This window comes from Ochlerotatus camptorhynchus, unplaced genomic scaffold (genome assembly GCF_037179485.1).
Source record: "Ochlerotatus camptorhynchus isolate MF236.1 unplaced genomic scaffold, CSIRO-AGI_Acam_v1.1 ptg000197l, whole genome shotgun sequence".
Taxonomy (NCBI): domain Eukaryota; kingdom Metazoa; phylum Arthropoda; class Insecta; order Diptera; family Culicidae; genus Ochlerotatus; species Ochlerotatus camptorhynchus.
In genome coordinates, this window is record NW_027040687.1 from 1,414,757 (window position 1) to 1,439,637 (window position 24,881).

Sequence of the window (24,881 nt, forward strand, 5' to 3'; positions counted from 1 at the left end):
AAAACCTTAGAGATACTTCGGAAGAAAACCAGGAATCTATTTAACCGGGCGAAAATGACAAGACAATGGGATCAATACGGGGAATCCCTCACATGTTATAATAAGGAAATACGAAGATCTAAAAGGAAGGACTGGAGGCATACATGTGAAAACATTCAAAATACTCCAGTTGCTGCCAGCAGTCTTGAAAACTGTCACTGTAGAAGTCACGAAATGACTGATCATAGTTACCCTTTTTATTTTATCACCATCGAATCGGACGCTCACTCAAGCAACGTACCAGTTGCTTTTGACAGTTGACAATGAAAGTTGGTCACTCACCGCTTCACTCAATCAGTCGTGCTGTTTACACTCTTCTTCGTAATAGTGTGGGTGGCGGGGGGGTGGGGGGGCGGTCAGTAAGACGAATTTAGTACCTAACCACGACTGCTGACACTGGGAAGCTACTGCATGTCTATTGCTTACTACTACCGCCGGTGGGCATTTTAGGTCGAGTCCTTCCTATTTTTCAGGGCATTGCCCGAGTAGCATGATGATATCGCAGACAAGATTCATCTTCCACTTGCCGGTTGGGTACTTGGTTTCGGCAAACGTCTGCCAGAATGACGCACGGTAGATAACTGTTTTCTCCTGGATGGATAGCTTCTGCCATCCAGTCACTTCGAGTGCAACTTCCTACAAGCGGATGACCGCCAACCAGCTCGTTGAATATTATCTTGGAATTAAGTTTCTCAACTTTTTTCCGTCCTTGACTTTAAAATACAAACACACAATCTCAACAGTCATAAGTGCAGGGTTGCCATACTCATGGGTTACTGAGACTGATACCTTGATTGCCACACTTTGGTACGTTCGGCACAACGCTTGACCTAGCTCTCGGCACAGATTGGGATGTGTAGAGTCGAACAACCCTTGAATATTTTGAAGTTAAGTTAAAGTTATGTTAAAGCTAAGAAAAAGTTAAGAAAATGTTAAGTTAAGTAAAATGAGGGGGTTAGAAGGAAAGGGGTGTAAGTGACTTTGATCGATTCTCTTCATCGACTTTCTCTTTTGATAGCCACAGCTTTATAAACAGTTTTTGCGCTAATTCTGCCACATAGTTTGATAAAGGAGGTTCTCATCTAGCATCCAGAATGGCACACGAATCAAGGAATGTGTTTGCAGTTGAATTATTAACGAAAGAGAAAGTCGATGAAGAGAATCGAGTAAAGTCACTTACACCTCTTTCGTTTAGTTAATCCGTCTTTGACGTAAAAGATGAGACGTAAACAAACATGTCATGTAATACTAAGTGCTTCGAGACTGAAAAGTTCGTTGCTCGATGAAAAGTACGTTTGATTGAGCTATATTTCTGTTATGACTCAAATTTATGTCAAAATTGACGCTCGTATATGTCACTCTCAAAGCACCTAAATTTACATGATTTTTTCTAAGTGGGAAGAACTGTGTTACTTGAAGAATAATGACCCATGCTCGTTTCATGACAACTTACAAGATCTCATTTAGATTTAAACTGTAGAAGAGATCATCGATCATCGATTTTCAGTGAAGCAACGAGACGTTCTGCTTCATTTGGGTCTTTTCTTTCCTTCCTTAAACTCCTTCCCAATCAAAGTGCATCCCCGTTTATTGACATTGACAGTTGACGAAAGATTTCATCGCATCTATTATATGTAAGAAATTTGATTTATCACGTTGTTCTCACTACTCTTTTTTGCTACTAATAGAAACATCTTGCGCCTAAATCTTCGAAAGTTCAATTGGAAAGAAAAAAATCTAAACACTATTACAATCGACTACCACAGAGTTGCTATAAATTCATCTTTCCCCCATAATCACACTAAATGACCGCTGATCAAAAGTACATCACCTGCTGCTGGCCAACGATCGGTTTGGGAAACTTGATGGTAATGCTCTTGTACTTGCAATCGCACGACTCCGACATGGTACTGATCGAGCACTCCGAGAGGCTTTCCTCGCTGATCATCGTCTTGGCGTACTTGCCGTATCCTTTGCCGAGCGTTGCCGTCCCATTGATAGCACCGGAATTGATCATGTACACTCCACCGTTGGGCTGTGGTTGCTGTTCCAGCGTACTGGACGAATCCGGCAGCAGGTCATCGGTGGCATCGATCAGGTCGTACTTGTAGCGAACGGCGTCCAGCTGGGCGCAGTGGTAACATGTGTCTCGGTTGATGGAGCTTTCGGAGAAATCGCTCGGATCACTTATTGAAGCCTTGCGGGTGTAGTCGAAGGTGACCGTCCGGCGGTCAGTGCTAAGGTTGTTGTTGTTGTTTATATTTAGAAGGTCAACTTCTGGGACGAGTAAATGCTTGTCTGGATTAGAGGTCTTCTTGGCGGAGGACTTCATCGGTGAGAGACTGTAGCGGACCTGCTTGAGAGCGGAAGAAATGGTCCGTTGGCGGGTAATGGGAGTTGTTTGAGGGGACGGTTTCCCGAGCTCGTATAATTGTACCTCTAGGAGTTTGTTCAGCAGTTCTAAGGAAGTTTGACATGAAGACGATCGGATGATCGGTTTCGGTGCATCGAAACTGTAGTCTCCAAAGTCGTCCGGTGGTCCGGGACCGCTCGAATAGGAAGACGATGTTTTGTGCGAGATGGCGGAAGCGACTCTGGAGCCAATGTGGCAACGAATGCTTTTGGAAGTGGTGAAGAGCGCTCGGATATTCCTCTCGGGTCGGATAAGTATGATGTAGAGCTTGGGGAAGAACAGGAATACCAGGGTAACCATGGCCGATAGCGAAATACAGATGCACATGGTTATGATCTTCGACTCCGAACCGAAGTAAATCGGTACGAAGGCTACCCAGATGACGCAAGTCGTGTACATGGCGAAACCGATGAACTTGGCCTCGTTGAAGTTCTCCGGAACGTTTCTCGTCTTCCAGGCGTACAGGGTACACAGTATAATCAGCAAGAAGATGAACGCCAGTGGTACCAGGATTCCCATGCGAGTTGTATTGCAAGCGAGCACCGTCCGTTGTCTGGTCGGATATTGGTGCTCCGTACTGGGAGGTTCCATAATAAGTATAAATACGGCTATGGCAATCTCTATTGAGATCAACATTCCAGTTATGACCAATTGAGCAGCCGCGGACATAAACTTGGGTTTCTTGGTCGGAAAGCGTTTCTTCGATCCTGCCAGGATCCTCGCAATGCGGTTGGTTTTCACCAGCAATGAAGCATAGATCATTGCAAATGAAATTCCCGGTAGAGCTCGACTCATCAGGCACGACAATGACGATGGCTTAGCTAGGATTGCGAAAATTGAACTATGTGATATGATCATCCCAACGAGAATCAGATAGCACAGCTCCCGGGTTGAAGACTTAACCACCGGAGTGTCGTTGTGCCGCAGAAATACCACAAACACCAGCCCGGTCGTGATGAATCCTAGCACCGAGAAGGACATGGCTACAATCGCCTCGGTGTCGTCCCACTGCATATGCTCGATTGGGGTTTGAAGACATTCTACAAATCAAACATTGGTTACTTACTGGAATTTTCAACATTCTATGCAACTTACCCGTTTTCGCAGAATCTGGCCAATGTCCGGCATCGCAGTTCCGACAGTGGGTCTCATTGTAGAGTATCTGGTGCCGCTCGCAGGGAACACACACCCAGCAGCACTGCTTCTCCTGTCCTCCGGTTTGGAGATTCTGTGTTAAAAATCGTTCATTAATTCACAAGTACAAATGCCAGTTAATTAAGGAAGCACATCGCCGTCGTCATCGTCTTTGTCTCATTAATTATACGTACGGCATGCTCATTACAAGGGATGGGGAAAAAAAAGTCACCAACTTCCAAACTGCATTCCACGTGGAACGATCAAATTGAATAGTTTCAAGTAGCGGGAAAGTCTTTCTCTTGAGGGATGAGCATCTCGGTAGTTGTAGAACAGAATATTCAAAGCCTACACGCTGGGGAACACTTTGGAGTGCGCTTAAATGTGTCATATACTTTGTTTTACTGCTAGGTGGAGTGTCGTGACCGTGTCAGCAAGCTGCCGGATTGCCCACCTAGAGGGAATAGTATCTACTTAAACTAGTTTTTAGTGGCAATTGTCAGCACCGCACAACGGTAGTTGCAAAATAGTTGGTCCTCGAGGAAATTTTTCCCGGACCTTTATAAAGAGCACTCAGCGATTGCACTTCTAGATGCTTCTGTCTTCTGTGTAGCTATTCTTGACCTTGTGTATTTCCAGCACGTGTTTTGTTTTGTTTGTAATGCTTTATTATACAATTAAAATCGTGCTTTAAATCGATTTCACAAAACATTATTGTAGATACCAGAACGAGCGATATCAATTTAGTCAAGCATGATAACATATAATTTAACCTAATAAGCGATGAAAAGTATGGCTTTGCAATTCCGCATCATTATATCTATTTGTTCACATATGTTTATGAAATATGACCGTCACAAGGCTATACGTATAGCGAATTTGTTTATTATCGGGTTGAAATCGAACTTTTTGTCTGTGCGAATCTCAACCTTAGGTAGGGGAACTAGGGGCAAGAAGGTCACCCTAAGCTTTTTCAATTAATTGATTGTGAAAACTCCACCAAATCAAACGTTTATCGTATGCATAACATTATAGAGAGTATTATCCATATAATTAAATAGAATTTGGCATGGAGAATACTAAAAAAGTGCTGAAAATAGGATCATATATTTTGTGTTTCTTATGCATCGAAAATATAGGTATGGGGCAAGAGTGCAAGAGTGAAATAAAGGTGCATAAAAAATATGTTCAAAATAAGCAAAATAATGTACGTTCAGGTAGAATATATGAGCAATGATACACGTTCTTAGTGAAGGTAAACAATGTTATTGTCGCTTATTTCATATAAAACCAACAAAAAATAATTTAATGAATGAAATATAACCCAGTGTGAGTTGTAATCAAGCCTCGCATAAAGGACACTCGTTTCGTGAACATGTATGGAACCACAAATTACAGTGTCCACACTTACTCCAGCCTGTTCCGTCTTCTGACTTGCTGAAACTCATCCCACAGCTATCGCATAATGCATCTTGCAATGAACTCTTATCAGCAACTTTTTGCTTTCTTGAATGTTTCGGAGTAGCTTTGGATTTGCGTTCCAACTTCCTTAGATGTCGTATATCCTTGGAAGCCTGAGCTTCTTTCAGATTTCTCTGATAGGGGCTTGATGTTAATTCGGCTACTTTTTCACGCTTTGTTTTCCTAGCGCTTCTCTTAGTGTTTACCTTGGGCAAAGGTAGAATAGCTTCAGAAGTAACATCAAACGTACTTCATGTGGATGATATATTCGCAGCTGGGTTCGGGAAGGGAAGGGAAGCTGGGTTTGGGAAGGTTGGTTTGTCGTGGAGGGTCGATTCATCAAATCCGTAGAAGGCGTCCTCATTGTCGTCCTCGGTGAAACAGGCAACATTGGTTTGATGCAAGGCTTGGTCCGGACGCTGAATTGATGTTGACGCCGGGGAGTCTGTCACGTCAGACGGCGCAAAATCTGCCTCGCTGAATACAAATCGGTTGAAGGGAAAAATTCCAGTTTTCCTGAATCCATTGATTGCAACAGAAGCGGATCAGAAGCTTGTCCGAAGAGACCGCCAACGTCGTTGATGGTAACAACCTTTCCAGGATTGTGTCGGAGGAAAGCTTCAATTGCCTTGGAGAAGTTTGCTTTCAAAGGTGCCATGAAGCTTACATCGAGTGGCTGCATTCGATGACTGCAATGCGGTGGCAAACTTATCACTGTCACATGATGTTTTTGTGCTTTTTCAAGGAATGCTATGTTCTTAGTATGTGTAACGTGTCCATCAAGGATAAGCAATACCGGATTTGTAGAAGTAGGCCTGGAGTGTTTCAAAAAGTGGTCGAACCACAGGTTAAAGCCTAGCATCATCATCCAGCCACTTCCGTTGCAACTGAAGAGGTTTTCTGGTGGGGCTCCTGTCTCCAGTCACCCCTATTCTGTATTTCGTTTCGAACGAAATTCTCATACAATATATTTTTTTGTATGAGAATTTCGTTCGAAACGAAATACAGAATAGGGGTGAGTGACTCCGTCAAACGTGCCCGTGTTAATATCAGCATAGGGGGTATGTAATGCCCAGTAGCTGACATACATACACAAGCAGTCGTTACCACCCCTCTCTCCGCTGATGTCATACATCCAATTTGCCGTCTGCCCCTTAAAGCAAGTACTTTTGATTTCCTGGTTTGCACCTATAAAAGTTTTGCAAGTAATTAGTTTTGGGTCTTAATAACTTCCGCTCAACTTACCGTTACTATCGATGTTTCGTCTACATTATACACGCGACTCGCTGGAAAATGTCCAGCTCCGTAGGAGGATTCAAGAATATCGTAGAATCGTGAGACAGCCACACGATTGAATCCTACAGGTCGGGCCGCGGACGTTGCTTCAGGAGTACGAAGTGAAAGTTCTGGGTGGCGTTGACGAAACCGTTGCAACCAATCTTCACCGGCCAATTGTGATTCAGTATTAAATGGATGTTGAATACAATTTTTCGTGACCAACTGGAAGGCTAAGCTCCGGATATCACGAGTGGACAGTCCAAAGAATCGTTGTTCCATGCTCAGGATATGTTGCACAAGTTCATCTTCCTGCTCCGTACTAAAAACCGTATCAAAACGACCCAACCGCCGAGCATCAACGTTCCTATCAGGATGCTTCAAATAGTTCTTCAATGTCCGGCGAGGCACACCATATTCGATGGCTGATCGCTTTACTGCCATGCCGGATTCGATGACCGCTTTTATTGCCGCGGTCATATTCACGGATGACCACCGATTTCGCGTTGAAATCCTTTTATATTTACGCACCATAATAACAACCGATTATGACCGAAATAATAACAACAACATTGTAATTTGACAGTTGCTTATGAGGTTATGTTCAACTAAATGAGTGGCTCTTGTGCCCCATATAGAGGGGTCCTTTTTGCCCCAGCTGTACACAAATTCATTTAGCGACACATTATCGCAAATAAGGGACAACAAATATGGTGTTGTTGACGGAGGTTTATGCAAATATAATAAACTAACCTTTCATATAAAAAACCTAGGAAAAAAAATCAATTCAAAAATGCTTATTTTATTCCATGCCATGCTTATATTTTTTAACCAAATCCGAGAAGCATAACATAAATCAACGTTTTAGTAAAGAATTTGTGATTTTCAATGGTGCATCAATAGATTCTAAAGAAGCCCTAGAGCACATTCATAAATCTATATTTCATATTTTTACAGGGAAATTCAAGGGTGGCACTTTTGCCCCTAGTTCCCCTAGGTTTTAAAACAAACGATAAAACTGACGTTTTTCAGAAAACAAGCAGAGCCAATCTTGATACCCGATCCAGGTTGGAACTAAATAATAAACAAATTCGCTATTAGTAGCGTGCGAAAAAGTCTTTTTGGCACTCATTGCTGAAAAGTGTCACTTTTCGACACTGTTTTGAGTACCATAATGGCCTACTTTTCATAACTAAAATAACAGTGTCGAAAAAGTACTACCATAGAGATAACTCTAAGACTCGTAGGTCCCGAAGAAACGAGCTCAACTTTTTGCTCAGCTCTGGTACTATCTTCGGTCCCAAGCTAATCGATGCACCCCTCGATACATAGGAAAATCCACTAGCCCCTCATTTTATCTGTCAAACTTTCATAGCGAATCAAAACAAACATTGTGTAGTACTAGAATTTATACTAGAATGGGATACGTTAATCAATTTGCTTGGGACCAATAGGCTAGTCAAGTAGTGAGCTAATTTAAAATCGTTAGTTTCCACCGGTTGTATGAAATGATGCCCTAATATGGATAGATGTCAGCTGACCCGCTAGTGTTGGTGAGTTATGTGCCGTAAATGTTCATGAAAAGTTCACTATTTTGCCATAAAAGGTGCCAACATAATTTTTGTTGTTGTTGATTTGGACCTGTATCATACGACCAGAAGGTCTATGCTGGTCACAAATGTCTTGCCAAATTGATTTCCAACGATGTGATGTGGATTTCGCGAATAAACACGAGGATTGATTATAGCAAAACTTGCTATATCCAACATATTACGAGCGCTCATGGCCACCACGATCTAGTTAAGTTTCTGGTAGGGAACATATGATTTGATATTATGCTTGTGTCGTTTGACCTGTAAACGGCCAAATTTGATCGTTTATACATCAAACGACATAACCAAAACATAAAATCGAATGTTCCCTATCAGCACTCGTAAAATTATCCAGCATTTTCATAGTTAATTTTAGTAAACAAACTAACACTTCTTCATTTTTCATTCAGTTGCCAAAATGGCGTCAAATCACGCAGACTTGGTTAAATCGCTGAAAGTGGCCAAACCGACTGTGGCAAACGTTATTAAAGTGTTCGGGAACGTCTTCAAGTTGAGTTTAAGATCAGTTTTAGCAGAAAAAGTTGACAAAGTTCACGAAAAAATACTTGGCTTAGCAGGTGGTTTGCACCTGTGGGCTGAAAAGCGACATTTTCGTGACAACTGGCATTGTCCAGCAAGATATTTATGTAAAGGAATGTTTTTCAAAACGCTTGTTGCCTTTTTTCAAGAAACAGAATTGTTCCGTACTTTCTTGCCAGACCTCGCTTTCTGTCTTTAAGGGAAAATGGCTCAGGAACGGTATACCGCAAACAAAGTGCAAGTCGTATCCAAGGACAAAAACCCTCCAAACTTGCCGAAGTTGCACCCAATTGAAATACATTGGGCAATCGTTAAGTGGAACCTCAAGAAAACTCAGAAAACAGTTGGAAATGAGAAACAGTTCAAAGCAAATTGGCGTTCAAGCATCTAGGGGCAAACCAGCTGTTCTCCTAGTTAATATTTATGCATAGAGTAAATTTGAGATACTCATAATTACTCAAAATTAATCAAAGTAGTCCTACGTCAACAAGTGAAAACAGTTTGAATACACATCATCTGTCATCAGTTTGAGTAAACATCGACTGCAATCCAACGAGCGCTTGTGATGATGTTCCGGACCCGATTCCGATGAAGGCGGATGATCTGTGCCTATTAGACTGATGCAAAATTTGAAATTTTCGCTCCACAGTGCTCAAACGGTTCCAAATGCCTCCCAAAATTTGAACTCATTTAGTGAGAAACTGACTTGGCACAAACCATATGAAGTTTATATGGGAATTACTATGGAGAAACCATAATTTCGGTTCATATCGATCTAAAAATTCACCAGTTCACTCTACTTTAGAAAATTTCTCAGCTACAACTTTGTTGAAGACCACTTTTCGATCAAATGTAAGGAACAAAAATTATTAATGATTCAAGTCATTGATGTCTTATGATTATGCTCAATCAACTGTTCAGCAGGCAACAATGCTATTTATGGCGCGTAGAATAGAGGACAACAATTATGGCTACTATGTCACACTGCAGAATACAGTGTTGCCCACAATACAGTTGCTTAATCTTGCCATAAGATTATCAGTCTCTTAAACAATTAATAACTATTTAATTTGACGTTTGGCTGAAAAATGATTTTCTGCAAAGTTGTAGCTGATAAAAATTCCCATAAGAATAGCAATAGAATTGGTTAACAGTACAATATGTAAAAAAGCTAGAAGACAATGAGCAAAAAGTTTTGTTTTCTCATAGTAATTTCCATATAAACTTCAAATGGTTTGTGCCAAGTCAGTTTCTTATCAAATTAGTTTAAACTTTCGGAGGCTAATCAGGACCCGATTTGAAACCGTTTGAACACTGTGGAGCGAAAATTTCAAATTTTGCATAAGTCTAGTGCCTATCCTATCATCAAGATGGTGGAACGGCCGTCGTACGTACGTACTGTAACTAACTACGACTGCCTGTGTAGTGAGATGGCAGTTTGGTGGTGGCCTGGTATGGCAGTTTCGTTGGTATGTGGAACTGATTCCGATGCTCAAGTGCATGAAACTGTCTATGTCGGTCGTTGGCGACAAGGGCCGCACTTTGTTGAACCAATAAATGGATTCCTCTTTAGCGATTAGGGACGTCAAATAAACATCGCAGAACTCTTCAACCCAAAACCTGCGACTCCGTGTCACCATTTCGCTAAGATCTAAGATTTTCATCCTATATGTGTCATTAGTTGAGACAAGTATTTCACAAAGGAGAGCATGAGTTACCTATTCAAGAAGGATGGGAACCTTTTCTTTGGCTAAACGAGTGATAACATTATTAATATGAATAGAGAAAGCCAGTTTCTTGTTTTCATTAAACCCTTTGCATTTTGCAAATGTCAACAACAGGATTTGTTTAATACAATTTATGTAATGTATACTATAAAATGTCCAGTTGCAATAATAAAAAAAATAATGAATAGGGGAAATGGATGTAATGTCGGCCTAAATGCCCCTAATTTGGGCCCATACATAAATTCAGCAATCGACTAAATTGTCTATAGCGGTACCGTCCCAATGACGCGTTGATCTAGATAAAATTGATAACATTAGAGCCATTTCCCCTATAATCTGTAGCCCTAAAACTGCAACATAGCTGGATTGAATTTCATCACTGTCCCAGTACAAATCATTGGAATATTTTGAAAGTCATGGTTTTTAGGAGAGGGCCAAGCACACTTAATTTCTTCCAGTAAATATTCATAGATGCGTAACTAGAAGGCATATTTTTAATATGAAATCGGTATGGAACAATTCGCGATTAGAATTGGTCTATACTGCCGTTATACGCATAACTTTCCCATGTTCTATGCAATCTTTATGCACCGTGGGACTCTTATGCGTATAACGGCAGTATACTGCCGCTCTTCGCATGTCGGTCCTATAGCAGTTTTTGTCAAAACTTAGTTTTAGAATGCAAATGGGTACTGATCACTCATATTTTCTTAATACTGGATGAACTCAATAACTTTGTTCTGAAAAAGCTTGGAAAGACAGCCAAATTGGTTGTCTCATCACATAAGAAGCAATGGTACGAATCAAGCTAAAAATGCGATTTTCTCGGCTTGCTGATTTTTGCCATGGGACCGACATGCGAAGAGGGGCAGTATAGGCAATTACTATATTTCGAAGGACGAACAATTTCGTTATTTGAGGATGATACGCGGTTAGATGATATTGATAAGTAGCACAACAAAACATGGTTACTGAGTCAGAGTAAATAAAAATTAACTCCTTTCTAACTCATGATTAGAAGCAGTCTTACCCCTAGTTCAGCATCAAATCAGATGGATACAACAGCGGTGCAAAATCTGATGGAAGGTTTGAAACGTAAAGCCCGGCAGTGCGCATTTGAAAAATCAGAAGTTTAAGGAAGCAATGAAGTCTAATAAACACCTAACAAGCTCTGTTACAACTCATCTATAGGCAAATAAAAGCATTTGGATGTTCCTTAAATAGCACCAAGTAGTTCAATGTTGCGGTTGCAAAAAAGTCTTCAAATTTATGTTAACAATGCCTGAACAGAAGTCATAACGGAAAATAGTACAATTATTATTCAAGAATCCGTTTGTTCAGTAGGCAATTGTAGGCAAAAAAAAATGGACGATAACATAAATTATTTGACACATTTCGTTAAATGTCTCATAAGGGCCCGTTCAAATATTACGTAACGTGGAATAGGGTTGGAGTTTGCAAACATTTGGTTACAAATTGTTACGCAAAGTTTATGGGGTGGGGGTTCAGTTGCGTGTTGTATTATATTCCACTTAGAGAAGAAAATAAAGTTATTTAAAAAGTTCAGAAGTTGATCTACTCAAAACACTTTTGCAAAACCAAATTATATAGTTGGAGATGCTTAACATCAAATAACACACTTAAAGTGGTCATTTTATACGATAGATTTTTTTTTTAAATTCTTTATTTAAGAGATTTTTAGCCTTAGGCTAGTTCATCTCTAAAATTTATACGATAGATGAGGAAATGAAAGTATAGAGCTGATAGTTCCCTTAGAGTACGGCCGTGTGCAAATTGTATATAGAAAGTAGAAAGCGAGCAAAGAAGGAAGGCACGAATCGGGTTGATCATCTACTTTACCAAACTCCCCTGTTGGGGAGGGATTGTGAGGGGTATCTCTCCCGGCCATCACTGTAAAAAAGATGATCGCCGATTTGCTCACGTACCTTCGATGTGCGGAAATAGTTCTATCGATTGTTTCATACACAAGTAGTCATGTGACGTAAGCATCTAGTCGATAGGTTTGGAAATTGGAGCTGTTGTTACCTCTACCGCTGTATGTGTTCCTATCATCGTCAACTCGTAGGGGAGTTTGATAAAGGAAATGATCAACCCGATTCGTGCCTTCCTTCTTTGCTCGTTTTCTACTATCTACCCAGGGGCCTGGCTAGCGGCCATGTTTTTGATGCTATCATCTGCTCTTGTCTTTCTGCTTATAACACGATTTTCTGTCCCTTTCCACCATGTATACGTCAGGTGGGCCGTATTTAAATAAGGCCCGTGATGTTGCCTACTGTCAAACTTATAGGATTGATATAGGGTTGCCAGCCCCCTGTATCTACCGTATGCGTGATAATGTATGTACCATTGAGCAACTGCATGCGCTCTTTGAGATTCGTACAATTTGAATCGGAACGTAATAAACATTAAACATGAATGATGTTGGTATTGTTTATTGACAAAATCAAAAAATATTTGAAGTATATAAGCGATTCAGTCAAGGGTCGTTTGGGGGTGGTCTGGTTTTGATCCCGAGTCATTTTGTTAGTCACTAGAAATAACTCAGGTTGCTTGGTTATCCATTTGTATGCCTCTTTTCACACCTATTCGATAACAGTCCCGTGGTTTCACAAAATCGCCATTTCAAATTTTAAAAAGTGACAAGTTTCAATGCAACTATTTCGGTTAAGGGTCAAGTGGGAGCGGTCTAGTTCCTTCACCATTTCATTGCATTTTTTTGTACTTTCAATTGCTCAAAGAATGGCCTGCTCGTTTTTGCCCGTTTAGAAGTTATTGGTATTGGAAATTGGGTAATTTTCAACCAAAAAATGTAAGTAACTTTTCAAATATTAATGATAGCAATTTGCAGTCTTCTGAAAAGATATGTAATTTGCTATTTCTAACATCTTTGTAGAACATGCCAAACATTAATTAATTAATTTAGCTTTATTTAGGAGGCTTTCAGCCTTAGGCTGGTTCGCCTCCGAATGATGCCAAACATGTAGAAATATAATAGAAAAAGTTACAGATACAAAACTGATTTTAACACTGTCTCCACAATATAACCTTTATATCTCAGCAGTTATAAGAGCTAGAAAGTTATAGTCTTCAACAAAGTTGTTTACATTAATGTTCTCTACAGCTTTGCGAAACACATTTTTTTTGTATCTGATCATATTAAAAAAATAAATTTTGCATCTCACTTTTAGGTGGATTAATCTTTAATTTTATTTTACTATAAGAAGGAGTGTTGTAACCCGAGAAGCTTTTCACAAGACACCTAGTACCTTTACTCAACCATTTCAGCGTAAATAAAAAAGCACGTGTTTTGATACCCTTGGCACCACTGTGCGACGGTCTGGAGTTGGTCTACGGTGAAGGAGTGGTTGCCCATGATGCGCCGGAAGTGGTGCTTGAACGATTTTATTCCGGCTTACCAGATTCCACCGAAATGCGGTGAACGGGCCGGGATGAAGCGAAACTTGATTCCGCTCTCCACGCAGAAATTCTCCCAGAACTCGGTTCGGAATTGATGACGGAATTCCTCTCGCATCGAGCGAAGTTCTCAGTCTGCCCGACGAAAGCAGTCGCGTTGTCGCAGTGTAATTCGAGCACTCGACCGCGGCGAGCTACGAACCGCTTGACGGCGTTTATGCAGGCGATGGACGACAGATCTGCGACGACTTCGAGATGCACGGCCTTCACCACAAGACACACGAATACGACGACGTACACTTTAACCGACGCTCCCCGACCACAGTAATCCATCCCAGAGTGTATGAACGGTCTAGCAGGTGATACGCGGACGGACGGCAGCGGAGCCATGATCTGCTGTGCTAGCTGTGGATGATATCGGAAGCAGGTTACGCATCGGCGTACCACCTTGTGTACTAGTCGCCGACCCAGAACTGGCCAAAATTGCTGGCGAGCAGTAGCGAGTGTGAGTGTACGACCACCGTGCATTGTTCGGACGTAGCTGGACCTGGCGATGAGCCAACTGAGCTGATGTTCAGCTGGAATTAATATCGGGAAACGAGTGTCGTACGGTGCTTTTATGTTGGCTACCCGAAAAAAATAACAACAAAAATACAATAAAAAACAATGTAACAATAAGACGAAAATTATTGTCTTAACAATGATTTATATTGTTACGTCTACAATAAATTTACCTTGATTTATGTTGTACAAAACAGTAAATTTCATGGTAAATGGAAAATTTACAATAAAAAAGGGGGGTTGTTAAGTATCTTAACAATGAAATTTTCGTGATTTCCCCATATAATTTTTTTTCAATAACATTATATATTATTGTTATGTTACTGTTGGTTGGCGAATTTATTGATTAAAAAAAAATAACAGTGTACTTTAGAGTGTATGTGTTGGCTTGACAGATCTACTTTATCGACTTTAAAAATAAATCGAAAAAATAAAACATCGCCCCGGGGAGGGAAGGGGGTGGTAATGTCTGTTACGGGTGAGTCCTTTTTTTACTGGTTATGGATTGAGATTCGATCCGGAACTTGTGAGAAATGGAAGCCAACTCCCCTGCCCTCGATCTCTCTAGGTCACGACTCCTTGGTGGTTGAACGTCGTTGATAAGTTAATGCATTCAACTGGAGAGAATCGCCCATGAAAATATGCTTCCACCTGAGAGTGATTTCCTGACATCTTCAAGTGGTGGATTTTTTTATTATTATTGTATGATTAGTGACTGCACGGAAAAGGTCTACATTAAGCGGGATTTAGATGAGGCAGGAGAGTTGAGTTCAACTCAAACCGATCTGGTCGTAGGCGTTCAATTGACTTGGCAACGAATAGAGCCAAACGAACTGTCAAAGCAAGAGCCATACGAGCAGCACCTATCTTGATTACATTGGCAGTGTTGCTGACCCTCTCATAGTCTGCATGCTTCAATCAGATTTATTTTTATTGTTCGTGAAGTAACCCACAATGAAAACACACCAATATTTAATGTAACAACATTTTTTATTGTAATAGAATTGTTCATTATTGTTCGTGATCGAATCACAGACAAACAGACGTAACACTTCTTTGTTTATCTTCGTTCATGCATTTAACGGTTGATTTGAATATTATCAGTTCCGCGAACTACTCGCCGCAGCGCTGGCATCGGATCACTTTGACGTTTCTATACATTCTATAGAACTTTTATGCAATATTGTTTGCGAGCTAGCGAGCAAGCTTGTTTTCCGCGAGAAGCCCGAGAGATGTCGTTACTAAGGTAATATGTTTTGAAAACTATGTTTTCGAGAAAAACTTTTTCAAAGAGTTACGTCTGTTTGTCTGTGATCGAATCATGTTAACAATAAAATAAATGAAAAATACAATAAAAATCATTGTAACAACATTTTATTATGTACATTCATTGTACAGCTAGGTAACAGTTTTGCCGTTTTGGAAGGGTACAACATTATAACAATCATTTTTATTGTCGACAATAAATATTAATGTAAGAGCATTGTTTCCACTGAAAATTTCACTGTAATTTTTTTTTCGGGTAGTCTTCCGTCGAGCCTGAGCAAGCCGAACTGGTCCATGAAAAGTAGAGTGATGCAAAATTTGTAATTTTTGCTCCACAATACTTAAACGATTTTGAATCGGATCCTGACTAACCTCTCAAAATTTGAACCCATTTGGTGAGAAACTGAGATGGCACAAACCATTTGAAGTTTGTATGGGAATTACTATGGTAAAACTACAGACAAACAGACGTAACTCTTTGAAAAAGTTTTTCTTGAATACATAGTATCTCAAAACATAGGACCTCAGTAGCGACATCTTTCAGGCTTCTCGCGGAAAACAAGCTTGCTCGCTAACTCGCAAACAATATTGCATAAAAGTTCTATAGAATGTATAGAAACGTCAAAGTGATCCGATGCCAGCGCTGCGGCGAGTAGTTCGCGGAACTGATAATATTTAAATCAACCGTTATATGCGTGAACGAAGATACACAATGAAGAGTTACGTCTGTTTGTCTGTGGTAAAACCAAGATTTTTATTCATGTCTATCTAATAATTCACCATATTGGTCTGCTTCAAACTTTCAACTGTACTTGTAGGAGCATTTCCCAGCTACAACTTTGCTGAAGACCACTTTTTGATTAAATGCAAGGATCGAAAGTTATCAATGGTTCAATGCGCTGATGTCTTATAATCATGCTCAATCAACTGCTTAGCAGGCAACATTGGTGTTTCTGGGGCGTTGAATAGGACACAAAAATCATGGTTACTATGTTACACTGCAAAATACAGTGTTGCCTACAGAGCAGCTGCTTGATCTTGTCATAAGTTTACCAATCTCTTAAATAATTAATAACTTTTTTCTATCTCGTTTTACATAGAAACAATCTTTAGCAAAGTTGTAGCTGAGAAAATTTTCTATAAGAATGGCAATCGAACTGTTTCTCTGCTCAATATGGAAAAACACTAGAAGGCAATAAACAAAAAGTTGAGATTTCCCATAGTAATTTACATGTAAACTTCAAATGGCTTGTGCGAAGTCTGTTTCTAACCAAATGAGTTGTAACTTTGGGAGGCTAATCAGGACACGATTTGAAACCATTTAAGCACTGTGGAGCGAAAAAGTCAAATTTTGCATCAGTCTATTGAACAGCTTCATGTGCTTGAGTGTTGATTTCGACGATGATATTGCTGCAGCGGATGGTGCATCTTGCAGGCGACGATAGTAACAAACTTCAGCCGGGAAGGACGCTACTTGAATTTCTCGTACTAGAATCTTGAGCGCATGTTCACCTTCCTCTGGGGTTGGTGAACCGATAGTTCGTTCGCTCCGGGGGAGCCTTGCGTTGCTGAAGAATCGGTAACATCGTGCTACGACGCGTACTAGCTTGGCTAGGTCCGAGAAACGTTCGAACAGTGATGAATCGACGGTAGTGCTATGCAGAACGATGTTTGGGCAGGCTTCTTGTTGCAAATCGGAAGTGTCCGGCGTCGAAACCACACACTCGGGCCAATTTTCAACGGGGGTTTTGAGAAAACTCGGTCCATGCCACCACAAATCGTCCTTCGAGAAATCCGGTCGGCTGAATTCAATTCCGACGGTACGTGCCTCCACGTGCAATCCTTCGAGAGACGCTGTATTTCAGCGATGCGGTTCGAGACAAAAACCTTCCAGACATTCGACTGTGACTTGATCCAATGTAGAACGATTGTAGAGTCCACCCAGAGGGTTGGAGGTTTCACGAATTCAGTGTTTCGTCGTAGATTGTCGACAAGCTGGCTGCCAAGAAGTGCAGCGCAGAGTTCTAGTCGAGGAATGGACTGTCCACGCAGTGGAGCAACGCGTGATTTAGCAGTCAGTAGGTGGAGCTGTCCGGAATCGACACGAGAAACGACGTAGATGCAACAGCCGTATGCTGTTTTCGAAGCATCGCAGAAGCAGTGTAAGCTGTATTGGTGACTCTGCAAGGCTCTGCGAGAGAGTTTGTAGTTGGCTGAGCTCCGAACGATAGACTGCCCACCAGGCAGCGTATTTTTCAGATAGAACTTCGTCCCATTCCAAGTTTTCTACCCACAGAACTTGGATAAACATCTTGGCTTTAACCACCATGAGTCCCAGAAGGCCAAGAGGATCGAATAGCTGTGACATTTCGGACACGACGAGGCGTTTTGTTGCGGCGTTGAGCGTTGGCAGAGCTGGTATCTGTAATTTGAATGTGTCCGATTGGGGAAACCAGAGAAGTCCCAAGGTCTTCACAGTAGGCGAGCGATCGAACATTTGAAACTTAGCATCTTCAACTATGTAAAATCGATAACTTCACGCAGAAGTAATAAAAACATGATTGGTTGAAGTACAAAACCAAATTGTTTATTTATTCTTTTATAACAATTGCATTGTTACGCTTTACGGCTAGGCGTGGGGGTGTGTGAAGAATTTTAAGATTTGTTATGGGGGAAGGGGGGTTGTAAAATACAAGCCCTAACTTTACATGATATATAATGTAGAGCTGTATGTTTTATGACGCTTCATTCATGTGCATTATATTTACCAGAAAATCGCTCTACTTTTTCAAACTGTGAATGATTCCCAGAGTAAATCCATAGAGGTAACTCTAAGACTAGAAGGTCCCGAAGAAACGTGCTCAACTTCGGTCCCAAGCTAATCGATGCACCCCTCGAAACATTGGAAAATCCACGAACCCCTAATTTTATCTGTCAAACTTTCATAGCGAATTAAAACAAACATAGTGTAGTACTAGAATTTAGAGTAGAATGGGGTACGCTAACCGATTTGCTTGGGACCAATAGGCTAGTAAAGTAGTGAGCCAATTTAAAATCGTTAGTTGCCAGCGGTTGGTAAATCCTAACAGATACCACATACCTATCCTCAATTTTTAGATTTTTTCTTGGACGTTCGTTCCACAGCCTGTATCGGTGCGTGGTTACGATATGACAGAATCATCATGTCATATGTGGAAAACCAGAAAAGCGTAGTAATTCTACGTCCTTTATACTTACACGTCACATCAAATTCCAGGTGCGCCGGGTGTGAAAAGAAGTGATGAGCTTGATTATAAAACATACCGGCGACGACACGGTGACGGACGAACGAGCGCACGAACTGAACGCACGCTCCGGAGGACATCCGAATCAGCCACCTGCTGGGCGGGGAGGGTGTGGAAAGCCTGCTTTAAATATGCAAATGATTTAATTATCTTCTTTTTTTCGCTCCACGTAGATAGGCGCTGTGAAGGGTGTAGGTTTGCTTGATGTGGCGACATGGATCTTTTTCTTTTGTGTGTGAACACGGAACCGGTCCAATTATGACATCCGGAAAGGCACAAAGAATTGTACGCCGGGAACTATTAGTTTGTGCCGCTTGGGATCCCGGTTGAGGGTGGTTTTCTCCGAGTAAAGGATAAGCTAGTTCTAGGTTGATGGCGGTTGTGATTAAATTGTCATGTTAACGTCGTTCCACATTTCCGTTCCTATCAATGGAGACGCATCATAGTTTACACGGGGGCAGCATTATCCGTTTTATCAATAAATGTTGAAATTCTGTAAAGAGCGATCGTTTCTGCCGGAGCAAGTCAAGGAACAAGAACGTGCTTCTTATATAAATAGAGAAACCTAATTTCCTTTCATTCACTGTCAACGCTTTGCTGGAAGCAAAGCGCGAAGAAAAGGTTTCCACTGATGCGCTATAACGATATTTGAACAACTTTAACGGTGGTGTAAACCGCTTGTCGGTAGATGAATAAATTGTTCGATTTCCGTTTCCACAATCTATAAAAAGAAAATCTAAAGTGGTGAATCTACGACGAAGATGAACGATTGAAAAATTTATATGATTCCTCGCAGGCAAGAAGAAAACTAGCTGAGTCCCAGTTCTTGGGGATTGTCTTATTAAGTACCAAGTCGATGTTAAAAGCCTCATCATGATGCCATGGACCATCTACATTTCCCCCCAAACATTTTTCATATTATGTCCTTTGCAAGTGTGACAGTTCCGGGAAGATTCTCTCATTATTGCGGCGGCACCTGTGTGCCGAGTAATTAAGCAACCGTAAGCAGTTTCTTTTAATTCGCTTATCTCCCGTTTGAAAAACGGGTTGGCGGTAGAAAAGTTGCCCATGAATGAATGAATGCGACACGATTTTACCTGAATACCTACCGACTCAATGCAACTGTATCAATGGGAAACGTGGATAATGAGATCGGACGACGACAAGGATTCATTTGCGCGATTTTAATCACTTACAAACGATAGGGTTGAATACGTACCTTGTAAGAACCGGGTGGACACGGTTTTGAACAAACGGATTCCACCGGCGATGCCTGCAGATTCTGCGTAAAGGTTAGCGATCCATTATTCCACTCTCCAACTGGAACGTAATCGTAGCTGCCATTGATCAGTTGGAAGTTCATGATGTCATATCTGTGTAGGAGAGCAAAAGCAAAATGTATATTCACTTAATGCAACTACTTCAATCAAACCACACTCAAACAATAACGACGCATCGACAGCACAATTCCAGAGATAGCCCTCAACAAGAACTTGGGCTTGTGATGCAATCACGCAATGTTATCGAACGAATCATAGTAAATCAATCACTTTGGTCCTGTTAGTAAAATACGATCGGTAGACCTTGGCAAAGGACGGGAGCAGGGGAAAATCTTTCATAACCAGTCAGAATTGATTTGGATCTTCCTGCGTCTCGCCAAGCTTCAGTGCCGTCCGTAGGAGCTACAAAGTTGGAAAGTGAGTGAGTGATTGCGCTCGAAAGCCATCGTCAGTCGATTGAAACGATTGAAAAGAAGAGGGGCATAAATTTTTCACAACATATTCCTAAGGTTGAGGGAACAAGCATCGACAACAACAACCATAACGAATGAACGATTGCAGTTATCAGCATCCACAGCCTCTGTCATAGCAGCCAGCAGTTAGAAGAGTTCTTTTTTGCGTCCCGAAAGTGTGCTCGTTTTAAACTCGTTGAAACAGAGGAGGAATTTCCTGTGGGGGCAGGAGGGGAAGCATTTATGAATACCGAAGTTATGGCATGCCTCCCAAGCGATGCTGACGTGTGTGTGCTCGAACGACGAGGCACTCATGCCACACACAAGAATCCGGTTCTATTCGATTTGTTCCGATCGTTTGTTTTTCCTGCTTTCATCGATGCCATATATACATTAGCTGGCTGACTGGAGAAGGTGTGTTTCGTTGAAAATCGGCAAATTGTTCTCCGGGAATTTTCTCTATGAGATTCCACAGTTCTTTTTAAATTTCCCTGACACTGCTCCTCTGAAATTGCCCATGAAATTCCCCAGTAATTCGTCGTATAATTTAAATTCTATGAGATTCCACATGGAAATCTTCATGAACTCCTCTTGAACTCGAAATAGAATTCATTCTGGAATCCCTATCAAATTGCTCATGGAGACCTTCTAGAATTTTTCCTGGACATCCTCTTCGTTGATCGCCCCTGATTTTTTTCCTTGAATTTCCCTGGAACACCTCTTGGATTCCCCAGAAATTCCTCGAGGATTTCTACAAGAGCTGTAAATTTTATTTCCCCGGAATTCCTTATTGAATTCCTAGGGAATACTTCATAAGATCTTAAATAATTACTAATGGAATTCACCTCACACACAGCAAAAACTTAGTAAATTGACATTTGATGTAGTTTCTACGTAGCCATTGTTGGTACGTACAGCTATAAAACATTGATTGTACATGAATGTTTTTTATACCTTTATTTGCGTTAAATTTTAAAGGCGTGTGTATGGAGAAAAAATATTTCATTTTCAGAGATAATTTTGATAAACAAGCTCAAGGTGCTTTCCCCATTATTATGTTGGCTAACCTAGAAAATACCGTATGCGTGATAATGTTTGCACCATCGTACAAATAAGGTTCCCGTTTCACCTGTGCATACAATGCCTTGGTTTTCTTTGCATGCACGTAACCTTTAGCTCATACCGCAGTAGGCTGTGTATAAAAGAAAATGATTTACTTAGTTTGACAGTTGCACCATGACGAAGTGGCAGCGTATTCGTGATTTGCCCCACGCGCAAATGTTGACATTTCGATCGCCGTGGGAGTGTCCCGGTGGACCGTCAAAAGGGTTTTAGACCGAGAAAAGAAAGGACAACTATCCGCGAAGGTGGCCACAGGTCGTCCGAGGTCAGCTCGGGTTCCGAGGGTTATAGCTGCTATCAAAAGGAAGATTCGGGTGAATCCAGTGCGTTCAATAAGGAAAATGGCAAAGGAACACGGAATCAGTGACTTTACGGCACGGAAGATCTTAAAGGAAGATTGCGGGGCGAAGTCGAGGGCACGGAAAAAACTCACATGACTACCAACCGCATCCGGGAGCTACGAGTCGAACGATGCAAGAAAATCTTGAACTTCCTTAGCGACAAAATCCGGTAATCCTGTTCACAGACGAGAGCATGTTTACCGTCGATCCCGTATCAAATTCCAGAACCGACCGGTATATTAGTTCTCTTCCGGTAAAAGACGTGGCCGACGAGCACAAGAACGTGTATCTGACCAAGCATCCTGCTAGCGTTATGGTGTTTGGATTGGTGGCAACCGATAGCAAAAAAATGGACCCGGTGTTCATTCCAGAAGGCGACAAGGTCAACACGGAGGTCTACATCGGGATTTTAAGTAAGTATGTTCTTCCGTGGATCAAAGAACAGTACGGTCCGAAGCCAAAATGTTGTATTTCAACAAGATGGGGCTCCGTGCCATACCTCGAACCGTACTCAGAAGCGGTTGCAGGAACATTTTCCGGTCTGGGCGAAGGATATGTGGCCAGCCCCGATCTTGATCCGCTGCATTACTCAATATGGCGCGTCATGAAGGCCAAGGCCTGTTCTAGACGCCACGCGAGTACAGCAAGCCTCAGACAAAGATTGACCCGTACCTGGAGAGAAATGGATCCAGACTACATCATTAGAACCTTGCTCAATGATGCAAACATTATCACTCATACGGTATTCTGGAGGATAGGAATTTGTTGCCTAAGTGTTGGTTTAGGTACGTGGCTGACATTTTTAGCATTGTCGAAAGGGAATATTTATTAAACACTTTGGAGGCCATAAGCAACGACTTTGGAGGCCATAAGCAACGTTCACAAGGACATCAAAAATACTCACGAAGAATAGAAAGACGGCAAACTCCCCTTCTTAGATCTTCTCATCATCAGGAAATATCTTTACATATCTTTTTTTATATATAATGCGTTTATTTTTCCTGGTTCATTTGCCGTAGCTTTGCGGAGCCGATATTCATTGTTTGGATCACAAAATTACTTAAAACTAACGTTGCGGGGGCCAATTACTCGCGGCTATTTCGAGGCTAGGGGTAACAAAATGTAACAAATGGATGGCAGGGTAGGGATTGAGAACACAAGGTTTGGAGAGTAATGTGCTCTTGATCTCGAACTAAGCGACATACTGATGAAAAAGACAGACCGATGGGGAGCTAACAACTTGGGAGAACACAAGATGATACTAACTACTAAATCCTCAGATCTATCCGTTTTAAAAACATATAAATTAAATTAAAATAGTCGAGATTTCGGCTTGCCAAGACATCTCTAACGGGTATCGCGGGTTGTTTTCCTCGGGCCCTGAGGGATGTGGATAACTCAGATCTGGCAACACGGTGTAAGACCAAACAACATGCTCGATATCGTGATAACCAATTGCTGCCTGAGAGCCCATTTCGATAGAAGTGTGAGTCTAACGAACATTGGACATAAGTCTTGACATAACGCGTATAAAGTCGCGGCTCATGTTCAACCCTTTGAACCATGGTTTGTTCGACACCTGTCACCTGATCTTCCCAAATCACCATTATTCCATTGTTGTTGCCAACTAATGAGGACTTGCTGTTCGTTGAAAGCGATTTGTCGCTCAAAAATATCGCCTTCCATAGCGCCCACCTTAGCCAACGAGTCCGCTTTCTCATTACCCGGAATTGAGCAATGAGATGGGACCCAAGCTAAGGTGATGGTATAGGAGCAGTTAGATAAAGCACTCAGTTTAGATCGTATTTCAAGCAGGAAATACGAGGAGTGCTTCATCGGCCTCATTGAACGAATAGCCTCCAATGAGCTAAGACTATCCGTAAAAATGAAAGAATGGTCAGAAGGTAGTGAGGCAATTCGCTCTACTGCGTAAAATATGGTGACCCATCTGTAAAAAAAAACTTTTATCGTTACTTACATGGTGGTACTTGATTGCAAATATTGATGGAACAACCATCGACCGATGGTGATCTGGTATTCCTATGCAAGCATGGGAAAATTCTTTCACTCGAGCGAGCACCACAAAAACAAAATAACCATCCTCACCTACAAACAGATTGCTGCATGAGTGTAAATTCTTCCAACCAATTGACTCTGCAGATAGACTCGGAACTGACAGCAGTAGAAGGAATGAAGGATAGGCAGCCGAACAATTTTCCCAGATCGAATGCGTAAAATCCGAATGCTAACGATTCAAATAGTCGAGTCATCCCCTGCTAGTTTTTGGCTCACTGATTTAAATCAGTTGAATTGACCACAGCAGTTTTACCATAGAGGTAACTCTAAGACTAGTAGGTCCCGAAGAAACGTGCCCAATTTTTTGGCTCAGCTCTGGTACTATCTTCGGTCCCAAGCTAATCGATGCACCCCTCGAAACATAGAAAAATCCACGAACCCCTCATTTTATCTGTCAAACTTTCAAAGCGAATCAAAACAAACATTGTGTAGTACTAGAATTTATACTAGAATGGGGTACGTTAATCGATTTGCTTGGGACCAATAGGCTAGTCAAGTAGTTAGCCAATTTAAAATCGTCAGTTTCGACTGGTTGGTTTTACGGTATTTGCGTGACGCTTATGTGTTGCAGTATAACATTTTTCGCCCTATGAAATGTGTCAATGTATGTTTAAAGCTAGATAATAAAAAGTGATTCTATCTGCAAAATTCTCATTCAGCTCACTCAGCAGAATGCAATGTTTGCGTTCATCGAAGAAAATAGAAGTAAGGCGAATACAAACGAAATCAGTGCGGCTCGCACAAGCTGCTGTTCGTTTCTGATGTTGTATGCGTGTGAGTGAGTAGTAAATGCAAAATGAACCGATTTTGATGTAAGACTACGTCTGTGATTTCTATATGGGGGTACACTTTGTGAAAACCGAAAATGGAACATGTAACGAAA

At 41.3% G+C, this 24,881-nt stretch overlaps 1 protein-coding gene across 1 annotated transcript in view; it reads right to left on the bottom strand.

Moving 5' to 3' along the window:
• Positions 1 to 1,653: 1,653 nt before the first annotated feature.
• Positions 1,654 to 24,881, bottom strand: part of LOC135702775 (metabotropic glutamate receptor 1-like) — a 93,056-nt gene continuing 69,828 nt past the window's right edge. Inside the window, exons 10-12 of the mRNA XM_065223820.1 lie at positions 19,947 to 20,100; positions 3,548 to 3,680; positions 1,654 to 3,492 (exon numbers count right to left, since the gene is read on the bottom strand). Coding sequence (XP_065079892.1) covers positions 1,856 to 3,492; positions 3,548 to 3,680; positions 19,947 to 20,100 — 1,924 coding nt within the window. The 3' untranslated portion in view covers positions 1,654 to 1,855. The remainder of the gene's footprint in view (positions 3,493 to 3,547; positions 3,681 to 19,946; positions 20,101 to 24,881) is intronic.